Genomic DNA, 22,616 nt, shown 5'->3' with positions numbered 1-22,616 from the left:
TGCTGAAATTTATCATCGTCTTCCTCTTCATCAATGTCCTGTAAATTTAATCTTTGAATCTTTAGAAAATGATCTGAAGCCACATGTTCGGCCCTCTAAGACTATAAAAAAGTTTCTTGGGACGACCTTCACTTCTAACTGTGGGAGTGGGTGGGTTCTGACTGCGACGCCGGTGGTGACCACGACTGACCTCTTGCCCCCATTGTTGCAGTGTAATTATACCCTCCCTCATGTAGTTTATTTTAATGCTTACATTTCATATACCAAGCCGATGTCTGTAACTGTAAAGTGTTGTCATCCTGAGAGACAGACAAGTAAACAACAATACCCGCCACGGGAGGCGACAGATAAAGCTGTGAGGTTCTGTTGAAAGTAAAAGTCCTCCCGCTTTACAGTTTACCTTTGGGAGGGCATAACATGTTAGTTCAATGAGTGCATTTTCTAAAGTCTTTACAGTGTGAAATGTATTGAATTAAGTGTGAAGTGATGAGGATAAGGGCGACAACGATTGTTCAGCAACAGCATGTAACTGTGATGGCCTCCAGTAGCAGCCTGCAGTGGGCGAGAAGCACGTGATGTGGTGTCACGTGACTATCACGAGTGCCCGCTCTGCCAAGTGGACGTCGTGGGGAGTAGAGGACAACTGTAGTAACATGAGCTGGTGCTTCTCCTGTTATCTCCCCTACCTGTTGGTGTGCTGCTGACGTCAGCTATACTGCACGGATTAGCTTTCACTGACCATGGAAGTGTGAAGGTTCACTGTGAGGAAAGAGTATAAATGTGGGTGACACACCTGTCAGCACCTACACAGGTAAACATGTCTTCAGCAACACTCCTCCTGCTGCTGGCTCTTGGGGGCGTGTGCCGTGAGTAGTTGTCTCCCCTCTCTCTCTGTTGGTGTTTCAAGGACCGAACTACATCTGTACTACATCTCTCATCACGTGACATTTTGTAACATTGTCTAATGACATTCTTCTGACTTTCACTCTTTTTCTTACTTTTCTTATTTTTTTACATTTCGTTTCCTTTTTTTCCCTGTATTAAGTATATTGTCCAAGACATCGTCTTACTGTTCTCACACATAGCAAAAACAAACAAAAAATCCAAAAACAAGAAGGATCTGATATATTAAACTGAAGTTAGACTGGGATTATAAAATATCTATCTTGTTGATATCTGCAGATTGTTTTCGGTGTCCCCCCTCATGGGTTCCTTATGGCAATTCTTGCTACACCTACATTTCACAATCACTCACCTGGCCAGACGCAGCCGTAAGTTTGCTGTTTGAATGTTCCTAGCTGCGCGAGAGAGTTTTCAAAATCCAGTAAATGGGAAGGTGGCGCCACAGTCAAATTGTGTTTAAACAAAGTGTGTTTACAGTGTTGACATCATCAAAGAGTTATTATTGCTGTAACGGAACGTTTTTAATTCTAGAAATATTCTACTGAGGTAGAACGGTTGCTCTCCTAGTGACGTAGAGTAAAGCCCCTCACAGCCTAGTGACGCACGTTCTAGTCTCCACAACCCAGTGACGCACGGGTCTAGTCTCCACAATCCAGTGACGCACGGGTAGTATCCTCCCCCTAGTGACGTAGCGGCAGTGAATGTAAGCGGTTCGCCGTGGTTAGGATACAGTGTGAAAGTCGGATTATAACTGTATTTCTGTTGTGTTTACCTTGGCTGCTCAACCAGGTCCATCCGGTGGCTGGTGAAGGAGTTTACAGGTTGAATAAGTCTCGAGCGCTTAACCTTTAACCTTCTGCTGGAAGGTGGAGCGCACTGAAGGCTGGGATAGTTTGAATGGGGTTGATGTTTGTGTGACAGCAGACAACACTGAACAGTCGTCTGGTCGCAGTTGGCTGACGTGTCACTAGGTAGCAGGAAGCCATTGTCACAGCGGGACGTGCACGTCACTTGCAGTCTATAAAATATCATTTTTCCATAAACTATGATACAATCGGATTGTATAGAATGTCACAAACTATATACACTCTATTTCTCATTGTTCTTTTTCAGAACCGCTGCAGGGCTATTGGAGGCTACCTCGTTGAAATCACATCTCGTTCGGAAAATAATTTTGTGCAGAGTTTGATAGGAAGAAGCAGTGGTGAGTGACATAACACAGAGAACAATCTTGCTAGAGGCCGTAGTTGTACAGTTGTAAGTCGTTAGTAAGGAGTTTCTCGGGGCTGCTTGGGGAACTCAGGGACAAGGGTCTTCTTTCTGGAGTTCTGAATCAGTGTCAGGACAAACAGATGTTGTCTTACCTTTAAAACAATAGTTAAAACGGTGGCGAAGGTGTTCTAGGGATGAACAAACATGAAGCAGTGATAGAGAGCTCTGAGCAAACCTTTATAACTTGTGAAACAGTTCTTGAGGTCCAGAATATGCCTTGGGGAAAGGACTTTATTGATAAGGCCCCGGCACAACAAATACAATCTGAACCTGACACTAAGATGTCTCAGCTCGCTACGGAACAGTTTCAATCTTTTACTTCATTGTAAAATTAGTTTTGATGGCTTAAACATTACTTTACACATATTTTGTTGTATAAATAACTGTGTTGTCGGCTTGGAATATAAAACTATCTGTTATACATTAAATATTCATAAAACTACTAACAGCTGTCCACTATTTGACCTGTCGATGGCCGCAGTCTGGATGGGAATCAACAAGTTGCGCAATGGACGCTGGGTGCTGACGTCCAGTGGCAGACCCTTGCCCTACGCCAACTGGGCGCGTGGAGAACCCAACAACTACCGAGGGCGCGAGACCTGTGGTCAGATGTACTCTAACGGTCGCTGGAATGACCACAGAAGCTCCCACAGGATACCGTCAGTCTGCGAGAGGAGTAAGTCTTTCTTGGTGCCAGCCATTTTATTCCTAACAGCTGTTAGCAAGATGGTATTTCAGTAGTTTGAGTAGCATGATGTTAGAGTCTTTTCTCAGAGGTCAGCATCACTAAGCCATGTGAATGACAATAAGTAGATTTTCTAGTAAAGTTCTTGTGTATCCACCTCAGCAAATAAATAAGTATGCTAGAATTAAATTAATTGAATGAGGGGAAAGAAATCAAAGTCCTATGACCACCTGTAAAATCTGCTCAGCCGCCTGTACAAACGACCCACAAGGATATCAAAGTAATTATCATTGTAATCATCCTCTGTACCATTGATGGTGGTACTCCCCATGGGTCAGAATCTCTGTTCAGACACCTGTCTCTGGATGTCACACCTGTTTGTGGTGTTCACCTGGTACTTTTCTCCTGGTGAGTCGCCTTCTGCACTTTCTCTCTCTGTATGTGCGCGCACCGAGACCTACCACCATTTATTTATTATTTTAATAGTTGTTACTGTAACACTCATCATTGTAATGTTCTGTATTTTTAGTGTATGACTGTTGGCTGCAGTTGTGTTAAAGCAAACAACATCAGCCTGACACAAATGTTCGTCTTGCAGGTGCGTTTAGCTGGTGCCACTGACCCCAGTCCACACACAGGATGATTGGTTGTGATGACAGAAAGTACAGGTAGTGGTGTGAACCCGACTGTCAACTTGAAACTACATTTTCTCGCTAAAATAAACACTATCTGCATTAAATGTGTCTGGTTGTTTGTAGCTGGATGATGATGATGATGATGATGATGATGATGAGGAGGAGGAGGAGGAGGAGGAGGAGGAGGAGGAGCAGGAGGAGGAGGAGGAGGAGCAGGAGCAGGAGGAGCAGGAGGAGGAGGAGGAGGATAAGAATAATAATCGCAAAATGTTTTATAGCACATACAATCCTATAAAGTCTGCTCTTAGTGCGCATCAACAGGAACGAGACATGGACAACAGAAGAATGACAGAAGAACCAAAAATAATATAAACTATGGAAAATAAACAACAGCAGCGATGAATAATTTGAAAATATAAAAAATACAAAGAAAAACCAAGAAACAAGGACTAAGAATATCGTGATTATGTTAAAAAAAAAAAGACGAGGAGTGAAGTAGAAATTATGGGACAAGGGGGGAAGGTGTGAAAAAGGACAAACATTATGAGAACTGTTGTTACGAGTGATGTTTAAGGATGAGGCGCATTTCCAGTGACAGTTAAAAGATTCACTAAAAGAAATTTCGCAAAGAAGTTTATTTTAAAACATTTATTTCAAAACATTCACATCAACAACGCGTGTATTTCTAATTAATACTGTTTTCTGTGTACATTTTCGTGGAAGATCCAATCTGAAACGACACACAACTGTTGTGAATAAGATTTCAAACAAAAGTTTTGCCAAATTGAGAGAAATAAACTAAAGTATACCATGACAATGATTATTCACCCCAGGGGTCAATTATACTTGGAAAATCATCTCAGATAAAAAATAAACATTAGTAACAAGTAAACAAAAAGCTGCTACTTACAAAATGACTATGGAAAAAAGTCTTCATAGAAAAATTAAAGCACAAATCATGCATTCTTACACCATGACCATCCCAGACACACCTACATTATCATACATCAATGTAAATATATCATTATTGCCAGCTCATTGTCCTGGAAAGCTACTTCTACTTGTGAAGTTACCACCCAACAAATATTAGTTTGGGTCAAAGAATTGAATATTTGAACTGTTAAGAACAGTAAATTAGTTGCTAATGGAACTTCCATTTTAAATGTTCATCAGGAAGGCGAGTTAAAGCTTCATCCAGGGAGACTTTGTCTTCTTAGGTCCACTTACTCCGGAAGGTCTGTGGCCAACTGCTGAGATGTTCTTTTCGGATTCTACAGAAAAACTTAGTTTTACAGGTTTCCTACCATCTAACTAAGATTTATCCATAAATTATTTTGTCTGCTATTTAACAAACATATTCTGTCTTTACCTATTTTTATCTTTTGACCTGCGATTAAGTTCGTATTTTAATCCTTTATTTTACTCCAGGCAGGAAATCTTTTTAGCCTTAGAAGAAGAACAATATTTTCCCCTTCACAACTCAACAACCGCGGCATAAGAACATGGATAGTGAATTCAAACTACGAGTCAGGTTCTACCCTATGGATAGATGTGGAGATTCAAATTTCCAGAGAGACCAAGAACTCGAAAGAAAAATATTGTAAGCAAATGTGGGAGAAGTTGGGAGACTTGTGGACACTTGGTTCACTGCGGTCATCACATCGCGAGTGAACCAACGGGCGACTACTTGGGACTGTGTTTATTATTACTTACATCACATCTGCAATTAGATATTACAAGTAGTTGGGACCTGGGGGGGGGGGCCTCATTAGACTGGAGAATGATATCGGCACATCACTCACAAAGACTATAGTGCAGACAACACAGGAACTCAGAAGATTCAGTCCTTCTGAAGACTAGACCAGCATCCATCCCCGTGTGTGCGGTATTTTAGCTAAATGGCACTGAAGCTAGTTGGTGTATTGGAAATATCATATGAAGAATATGCTAATGTATATTCGTATCTATGCGCTAGTCCAATGCCACTCTGTATTATACTATTTTGTTTCCGTCTTTCATATCGTGGATTAAAAAAACCTGTATGTAGCCTGGATAAAATTTGTACAGTTAACAAGGTTCGTGGTAAAAGCTGTTGAGCTAGAAAAAAATACTTTTAGTGTAGATAAAACCTAAAGAAGAAAGTAGCAGATATATTAAAATATACACACTGTGCCTGTAGACCACTCAGATCACTCCATGGTGGCCCTATTCCCTATTGTAGGAGAGAACAAAACATCTTTTAGTTGACTTCATGTTTGTAGTCTTCATAAATATTCATTTTCTGTAGGCTTACACCATAAACAAAGATTTTCTCACATTGTTGCATTATAAGCATTATATGAACAATACTGTAGGACAATTTTATGACATTAGCAGCGACTGTCTTACAATACTGGATCACACACAATGATAATCACAACCTCACACCGTAAACATAAACACAATGTCTTACAATCGTATGGCCCAAGCTATGGTAGGTGTACTACCTTATACGAAATAATTATCATGCAATCATTAGTGTTTGACTTCATAAACAGTGACAATGTCTTACCATCTAAGTCATAAATTCTATTTTTGTAAGTTAACATTTTATCAAAATTATAAAAGGTGAACAGAACGTTTAAGGCATTACAATGGAGACTTCCACTACTCAGGCTCCACAGGTGAGCAGGTGAGTCAAGTTGGAAGAATGTCAGTTTTGACAAGACATAAATAAAGCCACGAAGCACAACCAGACGTGGTCCCCTGACCTCTTCACCGTCACCTGACCTCTTCACCGTCACCTGACCTCTTCACTGTCACCTGACCTCTTCACCGTTACCTGACCTCTTCACTGTCACCTGACCTCTTCACCGTCACCTGACCTCTTCACCGTTACCTGACCTCTTCACTGTCACCGTGAAGCCCTCGTACTACGTCACCGCCGCCATGTCAACGTTCGTCAGTTACTTACTGCACTTCGCAGATGAAGAAGTTGGCCTTTCCACAGAATTCGTTGCTCCAGGTGCCGTCTGCGGCAAGCTGCATGCAGCGCTCCTGTTGCGTCTTGGGTTTGGTCAGCTTGGTGTAGGTGAGGGGCGACCCATTGCTGGAATACACCCACTGACCCTGGTTGAAAAGGTTGTTCATTCCTAGCCACACTGCGGCAACTGTAACACATCGGTGGGAGGGCAATGACGACTTCTTTGTCTTGATCTTACAGCTGTGAAGGATTAAAGTGACAAGTTTTATTTCATCCATTCTACTATTTCAAGGAGAATGTCTGTGGGTATGGAGTCTAAGGGACAAATAACTGGCTTTGCTCTGAGAACGGTGTACGCGGAGACTGGTCGACACTCGGGTAAAGAGCATCCCGGGTGGACATCACAAGATGCTGTCGAGGGACTACATGGAGTCTCATATCTTTCTAATAAGTTTGTAAAAAATTTATATTTTTCAAATTTATGAGATAAACAATGCCACTATATTTTATTATTTAATTGAAAAAATATTCAGCTAACAATAAAGATATTTTAAGCTGTTTAAAAGATTGCTTAGAATGAGCAGACCTGTGGCGATAATAAGCATAATTATGTCGGTGTTTTACTGTACCTTGTACTCAATCACTCAGGTTTTAATGTCTGATATACAGGCTAATAAAGGATAGAAGGAAAAGGATGAAATTGGGCGTGGAAGAAATGTATTATCACTGGCAAATTCACCGTACGAGATGAAGTAGATAAATTACTGTAGAGAGGTTAGTTATACACTAGAAAGTAGAGGCCTTAAATATCGTTTGTACGTGTATGATATAAGTGTGTATGTGTGTGTGTGTGTGTGTTCCTGCACCTGTATGTTGTGAGTGTGTGATATGTGTGTGTTGGCTTTATGAGAAAATGAGAAAGTATTGTCATTTTAAACACAGCAGAAAGTGCTACTTTAGAATCAAAAGGCTTATTTCAGAACTTAATTTCTGTCTATTTAAAAGAAAATTATAAAATAATGTTCTACGAAATAAAATTTCAATATAAAGTTATTTTCTTACCCTTACGTGCTGTAACCAAGTTCTTCATGTGCGTGTTTTCTGCCTCAGATGTGACTTCAAGAAGGTCATATCCCTCCGCATTGCAGATTGTCTACAAAGGGTATGGCGACAATTTGATATAAAAATATTGAAATATTGAAAAGTGGTATTGGAGGAAAGTGTAGAGTATACCCAGTGGTGTTAATTAGAACACAAAGCTATGAATTGAGGCACAACAGCAGACACATTATAAACTGCCATCCACAAAAATATTAATCTGCAATAACTTACAAGCTGGTATGACAGTGGAAGATATAAACATTATGGTGTGTGATTGTATGATTGTATGATTGTATGATTGGCAATGTGAACATCACCAAAGCATCATAGTAAGAGAGGTCCTCTGTAATGAAGATGTAGCAGCTGCCCTGGAAGCTCTCCCAGCCACGCTTGCAATCGGCAGCCACTGTGGAGGAGACAGGTCCAGGGATCACTTCAAACGCCCCAAAACATTCCATTTAATCACAAATTCTAGTCAATATGTATAAATACTAGCGGCACAATTATTAACCCGTGACATTTATTCTTGTGGCAGAACTCGCTTATAACGAGTGTACACGCAGCAGGCATGACAGAGAAAACAAGAACAGAGACGACCATCACCACTTAACTCTTCTGTCTTTGTCAGTAAGCTTCCTGATGAAGGATGCTAAGGTATGTGAAATGAGCTCCGGTGTCGTTTGATGGGATACAAAGCAGCTTCTTGACACTGAGGACACATTATGGAGAGTAGTTCATCCGGTTATCAATCAACGACTGCCACCAACGCTGACGTCACGTGGTAGAAGACGTTGTTAATACACACTACAGCTGACGTGGTGCCTCCAGTATGTCTACATGACATCTTCTCACATTCCAGATAGTTAAGAGAGCTTTACAGGTTGTCAAAAGCCAGTGTTAAGTGAAGAGGGATGGAATCGATGCACATCTTACGAGGATGGTAAGTATGAGGATGATAAGGATGGTAAGTAGGGTACATTGTCCTATCCCCCGATAGCTCAGTGGTCTAGAGCTGCCCCCAGCTAGTGGTCACTACATTTTCTCTACAAGTACACCTCCTGCAATGAACATCACTAGAAGACTTTACTTAATTAAAACAACGACTACGACTACATGTTGATGATCAAGGGGGCCACTAGCTGAATGACTCTGGATGTTGTCTCACTTGGTGAGGAGGTCGGCGTCAGCCCGCAGAGGGAAACGGGTAGCAAACATAAACATAAGATCATCAGAGTAGTATACAATTAGCGAGAGGAGGTCACACAGGCATTAAGGAAGGAAAAAAAACAGTAAAAGGAACTACAACAAACGGAAGGTCATTCAACCATAGAAACTAATATATTCACTAAACCTAAAGAGGTCTGCAAGGAGGCAGCACAAGGGAGGGGACAGTCAGTGCAGCTCACCATCACTTCACACGTGGCAGGCCTGTTGGCAACCTAGAACTACCAGTCACAACACGAAAAGAGGGCAGCAGCAGTAAACAACACCAGCAATAGTAAACAACATCGGCAACAGTAAACAACGGCGAACCTTCTTCCTCACCTCCCCTAGTCCCTCTCATCCTTGATCCTCCATACTCCCCTCGATTCCCAACCAACCCCCACACCACAAGGAATCGCCTTCAGGCAGTTGACTTCTTTCTCCGAAAGCCAAGAGCAGCAACAACAACAAGAAGTTTGTTAGTCAAGAATAGTTGAACTGAAGACATCCACACCGCCAGTCTCACCTGTCAGCACCATGCCAGCGATGATGATGACAACGAGTGTAGAGGACTTCATTGCGAGTAGTTGTACTACAGCGGCGTCTCGACTGTTGGGTGCAGAAAGATGTCTGCTGCGTCTGATGACGACGATAACAACGACTACGTGTGACGCTCACGTGACTTTATCTGCAGCAATCGTTCACGCAATCACTGACGTGGACAACAAAGTTCAAATCACGAATGAAACATAAGATAGGTGGAGCTACTGTGCAGTTAGTGTGCCTGGGCTTATGTAAATGTTTTGGTGACATCACGTGACTGACAGCCCACTGGTGATGCACCCGGGGTACCGTGCTGAGCTACACCTCCAAACCACGGGATCGTTCAGTTGAGCAGGCGTGGAGCGGGTGGTGATGTGGTGATTACAGTGTTGGGGGGATCAGTCCGATCACCATCCAATCATCTGGCAAGAAAGCAGTTCTTTCTTACAGGAAACTTCCAGGTTCTGGTCTTTCCTGTCTTACCTCTAGTTTACCACCACAGTGAGTTGGTCTGACTGTCTGCAGCATCCTGCTGCTCAGTTTCGTTCAAGCTATGTATTAATGTCACAAACCTGTTATTTCCTCAAAGACTATGTATCAGTGTCAACATCTGTTATTCTTTTAATAACTTAAATAGGAAATGGGATAATGTGGACGAAAGTGTAGATGTGTGGGTCTTATAACTGCTTTTTGTCTTTGAAGGAACAGAATCATCAAATAGTTGCTATAGTGAAACTCAAAAAGACTCGAACTTACAAGCAAGAGTAATGATTTAGCTGTATGTAAACTGTTAGAAGGGAATATAAAAATTGTACTAATGTACATTTGAAAGCATAAAGGATTGGTAGATTTTAAGAAACGAATGTGTTTTTGTTCAGGTTTTATTTTAGTTTGTTTTTGTTTTACCTGTGATACATTTCTGCACTAAATCTTGAGGGGCTTTCAGAGGAGAGGCAGTCAGGAAGAAAACTGTTATTTTAATGTTGGATCCCCTACCTTGACGGCTGAAGATTTAGAATTATTTTTAAGACAGTGACAATAACAAAACAGCTTTTATCTTGAGCAAGTTCTTGTAGTTGTATGTGTCGCAATGCTCGCTTGGAACAGAGATTAATCACTTTGTTCCTTCAATCATTTTCTGATATTCTTATCACAAGTACGAGGAGGTCTATCACCTTGGTGCCTGCTACACCTGTCGAGCGGCGGACGAGAAGGGGTAGCCGTGGGGTGGGTGACGTCATCGCACAGCGGTCGCCCTCTGGTGGCGCTAGGCTGTCGGGAGGGACAGGGGCCAGAATGTCTCGCTGCCATCTCCACTGGAGATCGGTCAGAGGTTGAGAACCGGGGACTTCCGCTGACCTTTGCCCTCAGATTGTGAGGCTGCAGTGTACGTAGCGGAAACAATTCGATTTTGTTGCCAGCAGGCCGGACAAAGGGAGGGAATAGCAAGCCCCTCTTCCGGGCATGGAGAGAGTAATCGGCTCTTTGTCGGAGGTTCTTCTTCTTAGTATTCCTTTCAGCCCCCAGTGGAGCATGGGACCACATCTACATCTGGCGAGGTAGTGTTGTAGTTGTAGTTTCTGTAGCAGGGGTTGTTTTACAGGATGGGGTTACTGCCACCACACCCAACTCTCCTCCTTCATCCCGTCTTGAGACCGACAGACTACCTGGGAGGTTTCTTGGGGGAGGTGCTGTCTGAAGTTCACTATAATTACATTTCTTTCTTAAATTAATATTTTTCGCTGTTTCACTTTTTTGTGTCACTGTAATGTTGCAGACGACAGGGACAAGCTGATTAACATAAAATCTCTTTACTTTCAGATGAGAAAATATATCGGGAGAACTATTCAAGCCTGTGAAGATTATTTTATGACAGAGTAAATGTGAAACAGTGAGAATGAATTAGCAACAGAGACTAGGACTGGTAAAAGGAAGCATTACGGCCACAGAAGAGTTTTAAACGAATACAATGTTGCTTTAAGCAGAAAAGACTCAGTTTCACATAATTCACGAGCCAGACAGTCCGAGGATAAAGGGAGTGTTTTGTTTTTAGGATTGCAACAGCTCCCTTGCAAATATATGCATATATTTTGTTAACCGTCACCTTGTACATATCCACCATTCTTTACGTTTACTACAATTTTTCTTATATAATGATTTATTACTTCATTTATGTAGTTAATTTCCTTTCCTGTAAAGGGCGAGGGCTAAATGGAAAAAAGCGCTCTGTTGCTTATTTTACCCCTCGTAAATAAAGAATTGTCATTGTCGTTGTCATTGTCATTGTCATTGTCATTGTCATTGTCATTGTCATTGTCATTGTCATTGTCATTGTCATTGTCATTGTCATTGTCATTGTCATTGTCGTTGTCGTTGTCGTTGTCATTGTCATTGTCTATCGAATTCTTGTGGATCATTTGAAGGAAGAAGTTTGAGAAAAGACTATTATACAAGTCTGGTATTAAACTTCGCTGGAAAGCTCAATAATGAACGGGTTTCTCCTTCTTCTCCTTCTTCTCCTTTAGTTTTCATGCACGTGCTTGTATACCTGACCACTACTGTGATCTCGAGTGTGGAGGACAGGCAGTGGTGGAAAGGTCCCCCAGGTCGTCATCACTGATGACCATTCGTCACATGTACCTGTGGTTAGTGTGTAATACTGAATGTCAGGGCCAGTGGGGTGCAGCTGGTGCTGTGGCCTGTCATCTTACAGACACCCTGTTCACACCCTTGTGAAGATCGTAAATAAACAGTCCTTTGATAATGTTTTCAAACTTTTATTTTTCACATCAAGTGTCAGATTCTAACAGGTAATGAATGACTCACTTCTACCAATCTGTTTCAGAAGACTATTTGCAGTCAGTGTTTCCATATCTCCTGTCAAACGTGTCTGTAGAAAAGAGAAAAGTGCAATTACATAAACGATGTTTGGTTTGTCGAACTGTTTGCTACTTTTATTATTTTAATTTAATTTTGGTTCGTGGTTTTTAGTATGATAACATGCTACATGTTCATTGTCGTAATATTTGTAAAAGTTTGATGTTTGTAGATGAATTGACAGGAGCATTCCATGCCAACGTCTGAAGTGAACATCGTTAAACAGAAAGTAAAACTCAAATGAGAACCTGTTTGTTCAAACGTTTAATCAAATTTGCTGTAATTGGTAAAATGGTCTGACACTTTGATAGACTTCAGCAATAGTCAAGAGAGAGAAAGGGAGTGGCTGATGGGATCTTTTATTTATTGTGGTGATAACTGATAATCTGTCAGCTCTATGTCGCCACCCTATAGACAGGTGTGTGTCGTTACCCTATAGACAGGTGTGTCGTCATCCTATAGACAGGTGTGTGTCGTCACCCTATAGACAGGTGTGTGTCGTTACCCTATAGACAGGTGTGTGTCGTCATCCTATAGACAGGTGTGTGTCGTCATCCTATAGACAGGTGTGTGTCGTCACCCTAGAGACAGGTGTGTGTCTTCACCCTAGAGACAGGTGTGTCGTCACCCTATAGACAGGTGTGTCGTCACCCTATAGACAGGTGTGTCGTCACCCTATAGAAAGGTGTGTCGCCACCAAATAGACAGGTGTGTGTCGTCACCCTATAGACTGGTACATGTCTCCACCCTGTAGACAGGTGTGTGTCGTCACCCTATAGACAGGTGTGTCGCCACCCTATAGACAGGTGTGTGTCGCCACCCTATAGCTAGGTGTGTGTCGTCACCCTATAGACAGGTGCATGTCTCCACCCTGTAGACAGGTGTGTGTCGTCACCCTATAGACAGGTGTGTGTCGTCACCCTATAGACAGGTGTGTGTCGTCACCCTGTAGACAGGTGTCGCCACCCTATAGACAGGTGTGTCGCCCTCCTATAGACAGGTGTGTGTCACCCTCCTATAGACAGGTGTGTGTCGTCACCCTATAGACAGGTGCATGTCTCCACCCTGTAGACAGGTGTGTGTCGTCACCCTATAGACAGGTGTGTGTCGTCACCCTATAGACAGGTGTGTCGTCACCGTGTAGACAGGTGTGTGTCGCCTTCCTATAGACAGGTGTGTGTCCTCACCCTATAGACAGGTGTGTGTCGTCACCCTATAGACAGGTGTGTGTCGCCACACTATAGACAGGTGTGTGTCGTCACCCTATAGACAGTGTGTCAGTTCTCTATGATTGTCGTGTGAAAGTCGTTGCTCAGTTAGTCGTTACAGAAGACCTGTGCAGTCTACGGCAAATGAGTTTCTTGTAGGAAGAATGCAGAGCAGCTTTTAATGAAGAAGGTGTGAGACTGATTCATTCTGGACAAAGACAGGCACAGTTTCCTGTGTACAAAGAAACTTACATTAATTCTTCACTTCAACTCTAGTACTCCAGTTCGCTGTAAAAGAAGACAAGTACATCTGAGTTTGATTTAGAACCATTTTATGTTTACATTACCGATGCTAATGAAGATAGTGTTCATTAGAAACTATCATGCATGGACAGCTGAGTGAAGAGTCTTAGTAACATTTTATAATTAAAAGTTAGGTTTGGTAAAGTAACCAAGCTTAAACGTTTTAATTAAAATACTTACTGTCCTTCACAGATAAAGTCATTTCTTTTTCGACAACTGTAGTCGTTCCAATCTAGGTTTGGATAAAATTCTGCACAGTCCTCCTCATTTTCATAATTATCAGGCTGATTAGGTCCCCAATTATTGTATTTCAGTGGTGTGAGTTCAGAGCTGGATACCCACTGACCCTCTACAACCAGGTCATTCACTCCGATCCACGCACTGGTACCTGTGAAACATTTTCTTTATTATCAGTTTATGCTTATTGCAAAAATGCTTTTGATAACTGTCGTTAAATTTTCCCTAAACAATATTTTAGTTTAGCTACTTTAGAATGTTCTCAGCTGGTGTAAATAAATTGGTTTAGAAGGACTTGTAACAACACCTATAGCAGGTCTCAGTCACGAAGGATCTTCTATATCTCTGTATCAAAAGAGTGCTCAAAGGAAAAACAAAGAAAAGAAAACCTGCAGCAGCTTCCAGTTACAAAGAAGTTGAGTTTGTATCCAGACATGGGGTTCATCAGCTCGAGTGACACCGGGCCACAGAGGAGGGAAGGCCTGGGATGTCAGACTAACTACTGAGGACTGTCGTGAAGACAGCACAAGATGTCAGTAAACTCACAACACATCACGAAGCTTCTCACACAACGCAGTACTAGACTTAAAGGATGGACTGAATAGTGAAAAGGCATAAAGACGAGTTATGAGTTTTCTAACAGCTTTAAGACTCTTTCTTGTACTTATTCATTTACTGCTGAGACATTATTTTGCTTACTGTTGTTGGCCTTAACAAATTTCTGAATGAACGAAGCTTCCGAAGCAGAGTTGATTTCAAGAAGATCATATCCTTCTCGAATGCAGAGACCCTGCACCAATAATATGTTGTCATACTCTATTCAAATAAACAGGTTTCAACACTTTAAACATTATGATTTATTGTCTGAAAAGTCATGCCTGTAAGACAACAGTGTTTCTCCGAAGTCACTATAAAGATGTGAAGAGTACAGGTTTCATCAAAGTGTACAGGAGGCTTGACACCTATCGTACCCGAGCTTCTGTCCCCGCACCCCACACCCCGAATACCCAAGCCCGAACCTGGCAATGTGAGTCTGTTACAGAGACCGACAGGACAGTCCTGTGTGCTACACAGTCCGCAAACATCTTTGTACCAAGATTTGTTCACCTGTGACATGAACATCTATTATCTCAAAATGTCAGATGACTGCATCTCTTATCGAAAAAGAAATATTATTCTCTTCAACGATTGTGTAACCGTAGTGGTAGTGGAGGTAGCAATGGGCAATTTTTGTTATATTGTGAGAAAGTCGACAGCTCGAGACATAAATTAAGATATTTATTATAACGAGACTATTAGTTCATACTGAATGAGAGCAGCTACAATATTGGTTCAGCAAGAAAGTAATGAATTCTAGTTTTATCTTCCGTTCTTTTGACGATTAATTACAGGTTGTTTCAATAAAGTTTGTATCTTTCTCGCTCCTGTTGCTCAACACAATCAGTCACAACATGAAGCATGTGCATCACCATAGCCTCGGGGAAGGTTGCTTTAGTCGACACGTAGTTGTAGCAGTTGTGGTCGAACTCTGTCCACCCCACCTCGCAGACTGCGTCCACCTCTAGCAGCAAAAGTACATACAAAGTCTGTTTGAACTTCTCACATTTGATATAAATATAGTAAATGCTAGAAAATTTACACTTCTAAAAAATTCTCTAGAATCTAGATAATGAGAATACCAAATTATAAGCAAACAAATATATCAACTACTAAAACATTAATTTATTACCTTTTAATCTGTACCTCGGTAAAATACCAAAAAAGAAATTTCTTCTGGAAATAAATTTACGAATTTTGGAAAGTACTTTATACAGCTTTTGTGATGAAAAACAAATTTCATGCAAACAGTGTCAAACCAGTTTGTTAAATATGCAATAAATAAATAATGCGAAATTAAGAACAACGACATCAAAGTAGTTCTTGATTCAGTTGACGAGAAAAAATCATATTTTGTCGTACATCGTATTATTAAATCCTGTCTGATGTCGGACATGAACAAAGCCACAGCAGGACCTACTGATGTCCCGTCATCACATCTTAGTTTTCTCTCTAGTAGTTCACCTTTATGTGGTTTAATGCATATCCCATCAACATCTCCGTTGCTGTGAGTTACTAAGTCACTAAAGTCGAAGGATAATCTTCACAAATATTAAATGTTTCATTATGTGACTAGTTTAACAAAATGAACCTTAGGTGAGAGGCTGAATAGTTGCAGTTTATGTGTTGGAACAGGCGGTATCTAACGACTGTTTCTCTATTTCTAGTCGTCTGTCTGTGGTCTTACCTGGTGGAAGCCTCAGCACCAGTACTAAGAGGACAGCTAGACCCCAAGATTGTAGCCTTAACTCCAGCTTCATACTTGACGATTGACGATGTACAGGGTTGTGCACGTGGCGGTGCCTTGCTATGAACACTCGACTACTGGGATGTCGTTGAGTCAGATAAGTGTGTGACGAGGAGAAGACAGTTGTGATGCTGTGTCGTCATCAAGGTGATGTCAGACTGAGATAAACAACGTGTAAGCAAGGCGCATTTTGTATTTTGAAATGTTTGTGTTGAGTATATCCCTCAACTTGCACACTAATGCATTTAAAGAAGAAAAATTTCCTGTCATTTAATAAGAAATATTGTTTTGTGTAATAAAGTAGACAGTAGCACATTTCCCCACTTCCGTTACCTGAACTTGTACATTGGCACCTGGAAAATGTTAAAAACTTCATGCACTGCGATCTCTAGAGATGACCTCTGTACCATGGACACTTGTCCCAGAATCACAGCTACGACAGCAGCGACGACAGCAGCGATGGCCAGACTGAATACAACATGGAACAGAAACACCTGATGCAAGCTTACAGTCCTTTGTCATCCTAGTCGTGCTAGATGATCAGAGGGGACACTGCTCGCCGACACAGAGAGATGGATGCAGCAAGTCCAAGCTAAGCGCTCAAGGAGTGTGCTCTGGAGCTCTCACCGAGGTCCCAGTGTCCACCTTGTGTCCACCTTGTGTGTTCCCGCAAAACACTACTCGCCATCGTTAGAAACAACAAAAATTAGCATCGTTTGGCCAGGTCCTCAGACACAAAACCCCTTTCCCCCCACAAAAAACTTCTCCCAAGGATATGTAGAAGAAGAACGATGATAAGAAACAAACAAACAAACAGAGAAACAAACAAACAAACAAACAAACAAACAAACAAACAAACAAACAAACAAACAAACAAACAAACATGCCAGAAAGACGTGAAACACTGGAAACTTCGCATTCTGAGAGAGTTGCTCCATTAGACACACGGTCGGCCTGGATGGTCGGTAGTCGCCGCTGTTGTCTCATGCGGTATGCGACAGATGCCACCAGAGGTAGGTCCACCATAAAGGTATCGTCAGGTGTGTCCTACGGTGTGATGAGTCTCTTCCTGGTACGGCTAGTGACAGTGAAGGGATTGCTGCTGCTGCTGCTGCTGCTGCTGCTGCTGCTGCTGCTGTTGATGATGATGATGATGATGATGATGATGATGATGATGATGATGATGATGATGATGATGATGATGATGCACCTAATACACCCAGCCGTTCCCGCGCTCAGTGCTATACTCATCCTCCAGCTCTCGGCAGTTACCCAGTACCTGTCACAGACCCTTGTCTGAAAGCTTTCAGAAGTGAGCCACGACATCATGGTCTGACGTCATCAACTAATCGGAACAAACGGCTTCTTTGTTGCTCTTGCTGAAATGTGTTGGTATTCAAGGACCGAACGACAAAAGATACGATTTTTAATTCTTTTTAAAAATGCATCAGACGTTTTACAAAAGCAGAATTAATCAGCAAAAGGATTAAACACATCGGCAAACACGAAATTGACAGAATTCCTATACGTGTTTGCATGGTTTAACGAAGGGTCAACAACACATGCTATAGCACTGGGAAAAGTGGTTATATTTACAATAAAGAGAAAAAAAATTGTCTAAAGAGCTTTGTGGACTTTTTTAATATGTGAAAGTCTGTGTTGTTATCATTTTGATGAGGAGTAGGGGTGGGGGGACGTCAGTCAGTGTCATTTGTTTTCCTTTTCCAAAGAGTTCCAAAACAAGTCCAGAATGCTTTCTTTAAAGTATAGAGACGGATCACAAAAGCAGAAGGAAAAGGGGGAAAATTATATATTGTATGCACTATAATACTATATTTTTATCCTTAGTCTTTTAAGGCGTGATTTTTTTTCCTGGTACAAAGTTAGCAAGTATTTTTTTTAACTAGTCATTTTATTGAAGGGAGGAGTCATTTCGATGTTCTCTCCTTATAACAAAAGAAAAATAAGCAAAACCAAAAACTGATTATTTCGAAAAGTAAAATTAAGAAATAAAATGATACAAATAGATAAAACATTTATAATATCACCAAGAAGAATTAATGTCAAAGCTAATGAAAACGAGAACCCCACTAATTCGTGTCTCCCTATTGTGAGCTCCTCCATTAGTCTCGGTGCTTTTTTTCTTTTTGTTTTTTTAATTTTGTGAAGACGTGTGCACTTAATGAAGCATGCCACGGCCAAGAAAGTGGTATCCAGCTGGATATACCCTCCTTGTGCGTAAACTCGGGCAGGTTCGTAAACGTAAGGAACGATTTTTCGCGGTGGATGTGAGAAGTTGGATGCGGTAAAGAGAACTCTTCGACAGGGGCAAAATGGACGTGTAAGCACCCAGACACAGGAGGAACGTGACACCTTCCAGGATATTCTTCGAGATAGCAGTATGTATTAGAAAGTTAGTTTTATTCAATTCTTGCGAGACCTTTTGACAGGACTGCTATACATTATAACTGTAGTGAATGTGATTGTCATGCTAAATTCACTACAAATATATAGTAATGTGTAATAGTAATAGTAATGTGCCAAGCAAAAACCTGTGTTCTAAAGTGTTAGACTGATGAGGTATGATTAAGAGCTATCATCATATCAGGTTTAACTCATTCCAATAAAACAAAAATGACAATACCTTGTAACATTGAGATATACATAGCTATACATTTCAGACAAATATTTCTTTTTTGTGTAGACAATGGAACCAGTTTTCAAAAGAACCACGGCTTTTAATGTGTTCTGCAGCAAAAGGCTGAAGGGTAGGTTTATTTTATCTCAAGCATGTACAGCAGCTATTATACTACATTAATTGCATGCGTTGAAGCACTTTTCTATTCTACTTATCTTACATCCTACTCTTTAAAGTTTTTGGCGTATTAATGACATAATTCTATATTAAGATGTATATAGTTCATAGAAAGGATGCATTACCACTGATTAAAGAAAAAGAAGTACAAGCTGCTAAAGTAGGCATGAAAGAATGAGAAAGATAATAACTTGTTAGTAAAGTGTTATGAGAATCTTCAGGGATTGATACAATAATCTTAGATTATTCCCGAGTCAGGTGATGCCTGAATGTATTGTATGATGATGACAGATAAGCAGAATCAGCCAAATAGTATGCTTTATGGTTGGTGTCAATTGAGCAAAAATGTTGATCCAAATGCAAGAAGTATTACAATATGAAAGTACAGTATTAGAGCAATGGTCAGTAGTTTATATGTTTATTCTACCCCTATGGTTGACACCATTTTATGTAGCTTACCTGTGTCTAGTGACCTATGGAATTGTGCTGTTTAGGGCTACCAATGCTGGGCACCTCAAAGGGTAAAAGCAAGATGTAGCTAGAAGGATGGTCCTTAGGGCAGAGCTAATGACGTCCTATAAAAGCGCTTTTGGGGATACTAAAACACATACCCATTGTAATGTGTAGGCCTTGAGATTAATTTTTAGATATCCTTATGAATCGATGTATTTTCATGGTACCAACAAGTAATGAGCAGTCCACGATGATGGAAAATATTTGTGCTCACTATTCGGGTAATAGATTTTCTTTAGTCAGTGCCATTGATTAGTTATATACAGTCAAATCTCCCTACTATGCCACCCCGCTACTATGCCACTCTCGGTATTATGCCACTTTTGCTCGGTCCCCACTATAAATTCAATGTAAAAAAAAATTTACTATGCCACCCCAGACTCTCGCTACTATGCCACTTTTTTGTGACTGTTAAAAGGCACAAGTTGTGAAATTCCGCGCAGTGCTCGATTATTATACTCTATGGTAGTGTGGGACATCGCAGTTAGGTGGATAGCACGCACGCATAGCACGCACACAGGGAGGGTGGAGGCTGGCGATAGGGGTGGTGGTCGCTGGCCGGGTGACAGTCACGTGACAGAGGGAGAGCGGGAGGGGGTCGACTAGCGACAGGATGCAGGTGCTCGGATATGGTTGGGAGGGGTGGAGGATGAAGAGGTGAGGGGGAGAATGAGAGGAGAAAGCTAGTGCCAGCAGACGATTCTTGAGAGCTTTGGACTGACGGGTAACTTGAACAAATAAAGCCATTTTTACGAACCCTCGCTACTATACCACTCTCGCTACTATGCCACTTTTGCTCGGTCCCGGTAGGTGGCATAGTAGGGAGATTTGACTGTAAATCCCTAATGGAAGTACCTTTTCTAATGTAAGGAATACTAGTTCTTATTTTTTTTATTAGTTCTTATTTACTATTATATTTTCCAAAAGCTTGAGATTAGTGCTTTCTCTGTATCACTGCTATGTTAATTTCCAAATCATAGCCAAAGCTGGTGAAAACATGAAATGTATTACATTCAAGTATTTGATTAGTAGCTGTAACCCTGCCATACAATATTGAGATGTTTAATATTTTTTATACTTTTAAACTCACAGATCATGGCATGTTTTTTATTATTTAAATCCACTCATTCTCTTCTTTCTGTGTCATACAATCAATGTGTAAGAGTTATTGTAAAATTATTTTGAACTTGGGTATAATAATTAAGTCTACATTTCACTAGGTTTCAGACTTTCACTAGGTTTCAGACTTTACAACACTGAATTTCATCAGTTTGTTGCCTTCGCAGTTCTTATACAAGCAGTGGTTAATCTGTTACAGATTGGACAAATACTAATTCTCTGGAAGTTGCATTAAAGGAATTGCCAAAGGCCAAAAGTAAGACTGAAAATTAGTATTTTCTGTGTCCTTTCTTGTGAACAGGCTTTTGGCAGATTTTAGTTTTGCTCTTGACCTCTTGTTGTGTTCACTTATGCTTATTATTGTGCTCACCCTTTGCTAACTTTGTCACAGACAGTGCTGCTTCCTGTTTATTTTGTGCATTATCCAAATGAATTTAAATTTCGTCGGCTGATGAATATTACATCCAAAAATATGCTTATAAATTTATGCAAATTGATTCAAATTGCATAACCACGGTTGAAGTAAATTCTATACATATATTGTTTTGTCTTATGTACTCATCTATATATTTTGCCATATTGTCACCATTTGTTGCACCTGTTAGATTGTTATTGTGTGATTGTTTTAATATGATCTTATGCCCCCTAGGTTTACAGCCAATAAACGAAAAGTTATGCCTGTCCCAAATCCGTGTGCTTGTGTGCCTTTATGCATGTAAAGCGCTTTAAGTCTGGCTGATGATGGAGAAAGGTGCTATATAAGTGTGCTTATTAACAACTAATGTGTCCTAAAAATTGTTACATCAATGAATTTGCATTGACTTCCTGGATTTCAGTATGATTTTTCAAGAAGGCATTTTGCAGTCAGACCTATAAGCAGAACAATGGCCTTTACCTCATAGATCTTGCTATGGTTGAAACTGTGGTTTGGAATGTGGATCATAGCATTTGCAGCCTGGATGAATCACAGTCTTTCTCAAGCTGAATTATGTATGCTGCGAATAATTTCTGGCTACATTTTATCCCATGTGGCATTTTGTAGACAATATAATTTGCATTTTATGCTGTGCGTCCATGTCTGCTTGTGTGTGTGTGTCAATTATGAGTTTGCCCAAAGGCTAGGATATGGTGCTATTTGAATTTATTATTATTTATGAGTATTAGCACAATCTTTATCATATTGAATCTTACAGTGCAGTCTGTTCCAAAGCATATTTGTGTGATTGTTTGTAACTATAAAAATGCAAGGTTACATATCATTGTTTACCTCTGTGTGCAGGAACACGAGTCACATGGGATGCAATGACAGTTAAAGCATAAGAAAACAGTTTGGGGCCTCTTGGGGCCGTTGATCACATACCCAGTTCAATAGAAATTGAATAAATTTGCCAGAACAATCCAGTTTTGGCTAAATTTGATATTAATTCTTTGATATGAATCAAATTGACCAGAAAATTTATAAAAGTAGAATGAAAAGAAAATAACATTTATTATTTGTGGTTTACATTTGTGCATAGCTTAGGATGCACTTTAAATTTAGTCAGATAAGACATAATGAATCATCTTGCATATTGTGACTTCTGGCTATACATACAAATATTGGCGCTTCAGTAACTGCATTGGCTTTGGAGCAGAGTAGTGCTGAATGATTTCCATTGCAGTCTAACAGCAGATTGTAAAATGTGATTCATATACATCAAGTCAATACTGTCATGTATATATGGGAGTAAGTGTGCTGTTTTCTCTTTTCGTTTGTTTTAAATTTGTATGAATATATTTCGCTCATTGTAAAATTTCTTCTTCAATGTGGACATAAAAACATTTCATGGGATTAAAAAGTGTATGTCAGTTTTCAGAAGAAATATGCAGTTGATGTCTTTTGCCTGTTTTGAATGT

General features: G+C 40.5%; 3 protein-coding genes and 1 long non-coding RNA gene across 5 annotated transcripts; 2 read left to right on the top strand and 2 right to left on the bottom strand.

Moving 5' to 3' along the window:
- Positions 1-154: 154 nt before the first annotated feature.
- LOC112566894 (perlucin-like protein) lies at positions 155-3,591 on the top strand. Its single transcript, XM_025243315.1, has 5 exons — positions 155-866; positions 1,183-1,271; positions 2,017-2,107; positions 2,657-2,851; positions 3,459-3,591. Exons 1-5 carry the CDS (start codon positions 779-781, stop codon positions 3,479-3,481), a joined length of 486 nt encoding a protein of 161 aa, XP_025099100.1. The 5' UTR covers positions 155-778; the 3' UTR covers positions 3,482-3,591.
- Positions 3,592-4,128: 537 nt separating this feature from the next.
- On the bottom strand, positions 4,129-9,440 carry LOC112567370 (CD209 antigen-like protein A). Of its 2 annotated transcripts, none has more exons than XM_025244068.1 (6): positions 9,288-9,440; positions 7,876-7,964; positions 7,520-7,610; positions 6,449-6,644; positions 5,664-5,707; positions 4,129-4,241 (listed from the first exon to the last, which is right to left on the bottom strand). In XM_025244068.1, exons 1-5 carry the CDS (start codon positions 9,337-9,339, stop codon positions 5,701-5,703), a joined length of 435 nt encoding a protein of 144 aa, XP_025099853.1. In that variant the 5' UTR covers positions 9,340-9,440; the 3' UTR covers positions 4,129-4,241; positions 5,664-5,700. The 2 variants fall into 2 exon arrangements, with proteins under 2 accessions (XP_025099853.1, XP_025099852.1); XM_025244067.1 differs by having other exon boundaries at positions 4,129-4,225.
- A 2,625-nt stretch (positions 9,441-12,065) lies between these two features.
- Positions 12,066-16,376, bottom strand: LOC112567346 (perlucin-like). Its single transcript, XM_025244021.1, has 6 exons — positions 16,214-16,376; positions 15,399-15,490; positions 14,629-14,719; positions 13,873-14,080; positions 13,642-13,677; positions 12,066-12,194 (listed from the first exon to the last, which is right to left on the bottom strand). The coding sequence occupies exons 1-5, from the start codon at positions 16,284-16,286 to the stop codon at positions 13,662-13,664; spliced, it is 480 nt and encodes a 159-aa protein (XP_025099806.1). The 5' UTR covers positions 16,287-16,376; the 3' UTR covers positions 12,066-12,194; positions 13,642-13,661.
- Positions 16,377-18,416: 2,040 nt separating this feature from the next.
- Positions 18,417-22,368, top strand: LOC112567165. Its single transcript, XR_003099765.1, has 4 exons — positions 18,417-18,672; positions 18,978-19,041; positions 20,920-20,976; positions 22,000-22,368. It is a non-coding gene; the product is annotated as an uncharacterized LOC112567165 (long non-coding RNA).
- The last annotated feature ends 248 nt before the right edge of the window (positions 22,369-22,616 follow it).

Source organism: Pomacea canaliculata, linkage group LG6 (assembly GCF_003073045.1).
Source record: "Pomacea canaliculata isolate SZHN2017 linkage group LG6, ASM307304v1, whole genome shotgun sequence".
NCBI lineage: Eukaryota > Metazoa > Mollusca > Gastropoda > Architaenioglossa > Ampullariidae > Pomacea > Pomacea canaliculata.
The sequence above is the reverse complement of the archived record's forward strand: the minus strand, read 5'-3'. Positions and strand labels throughout refer to the sequence as shown.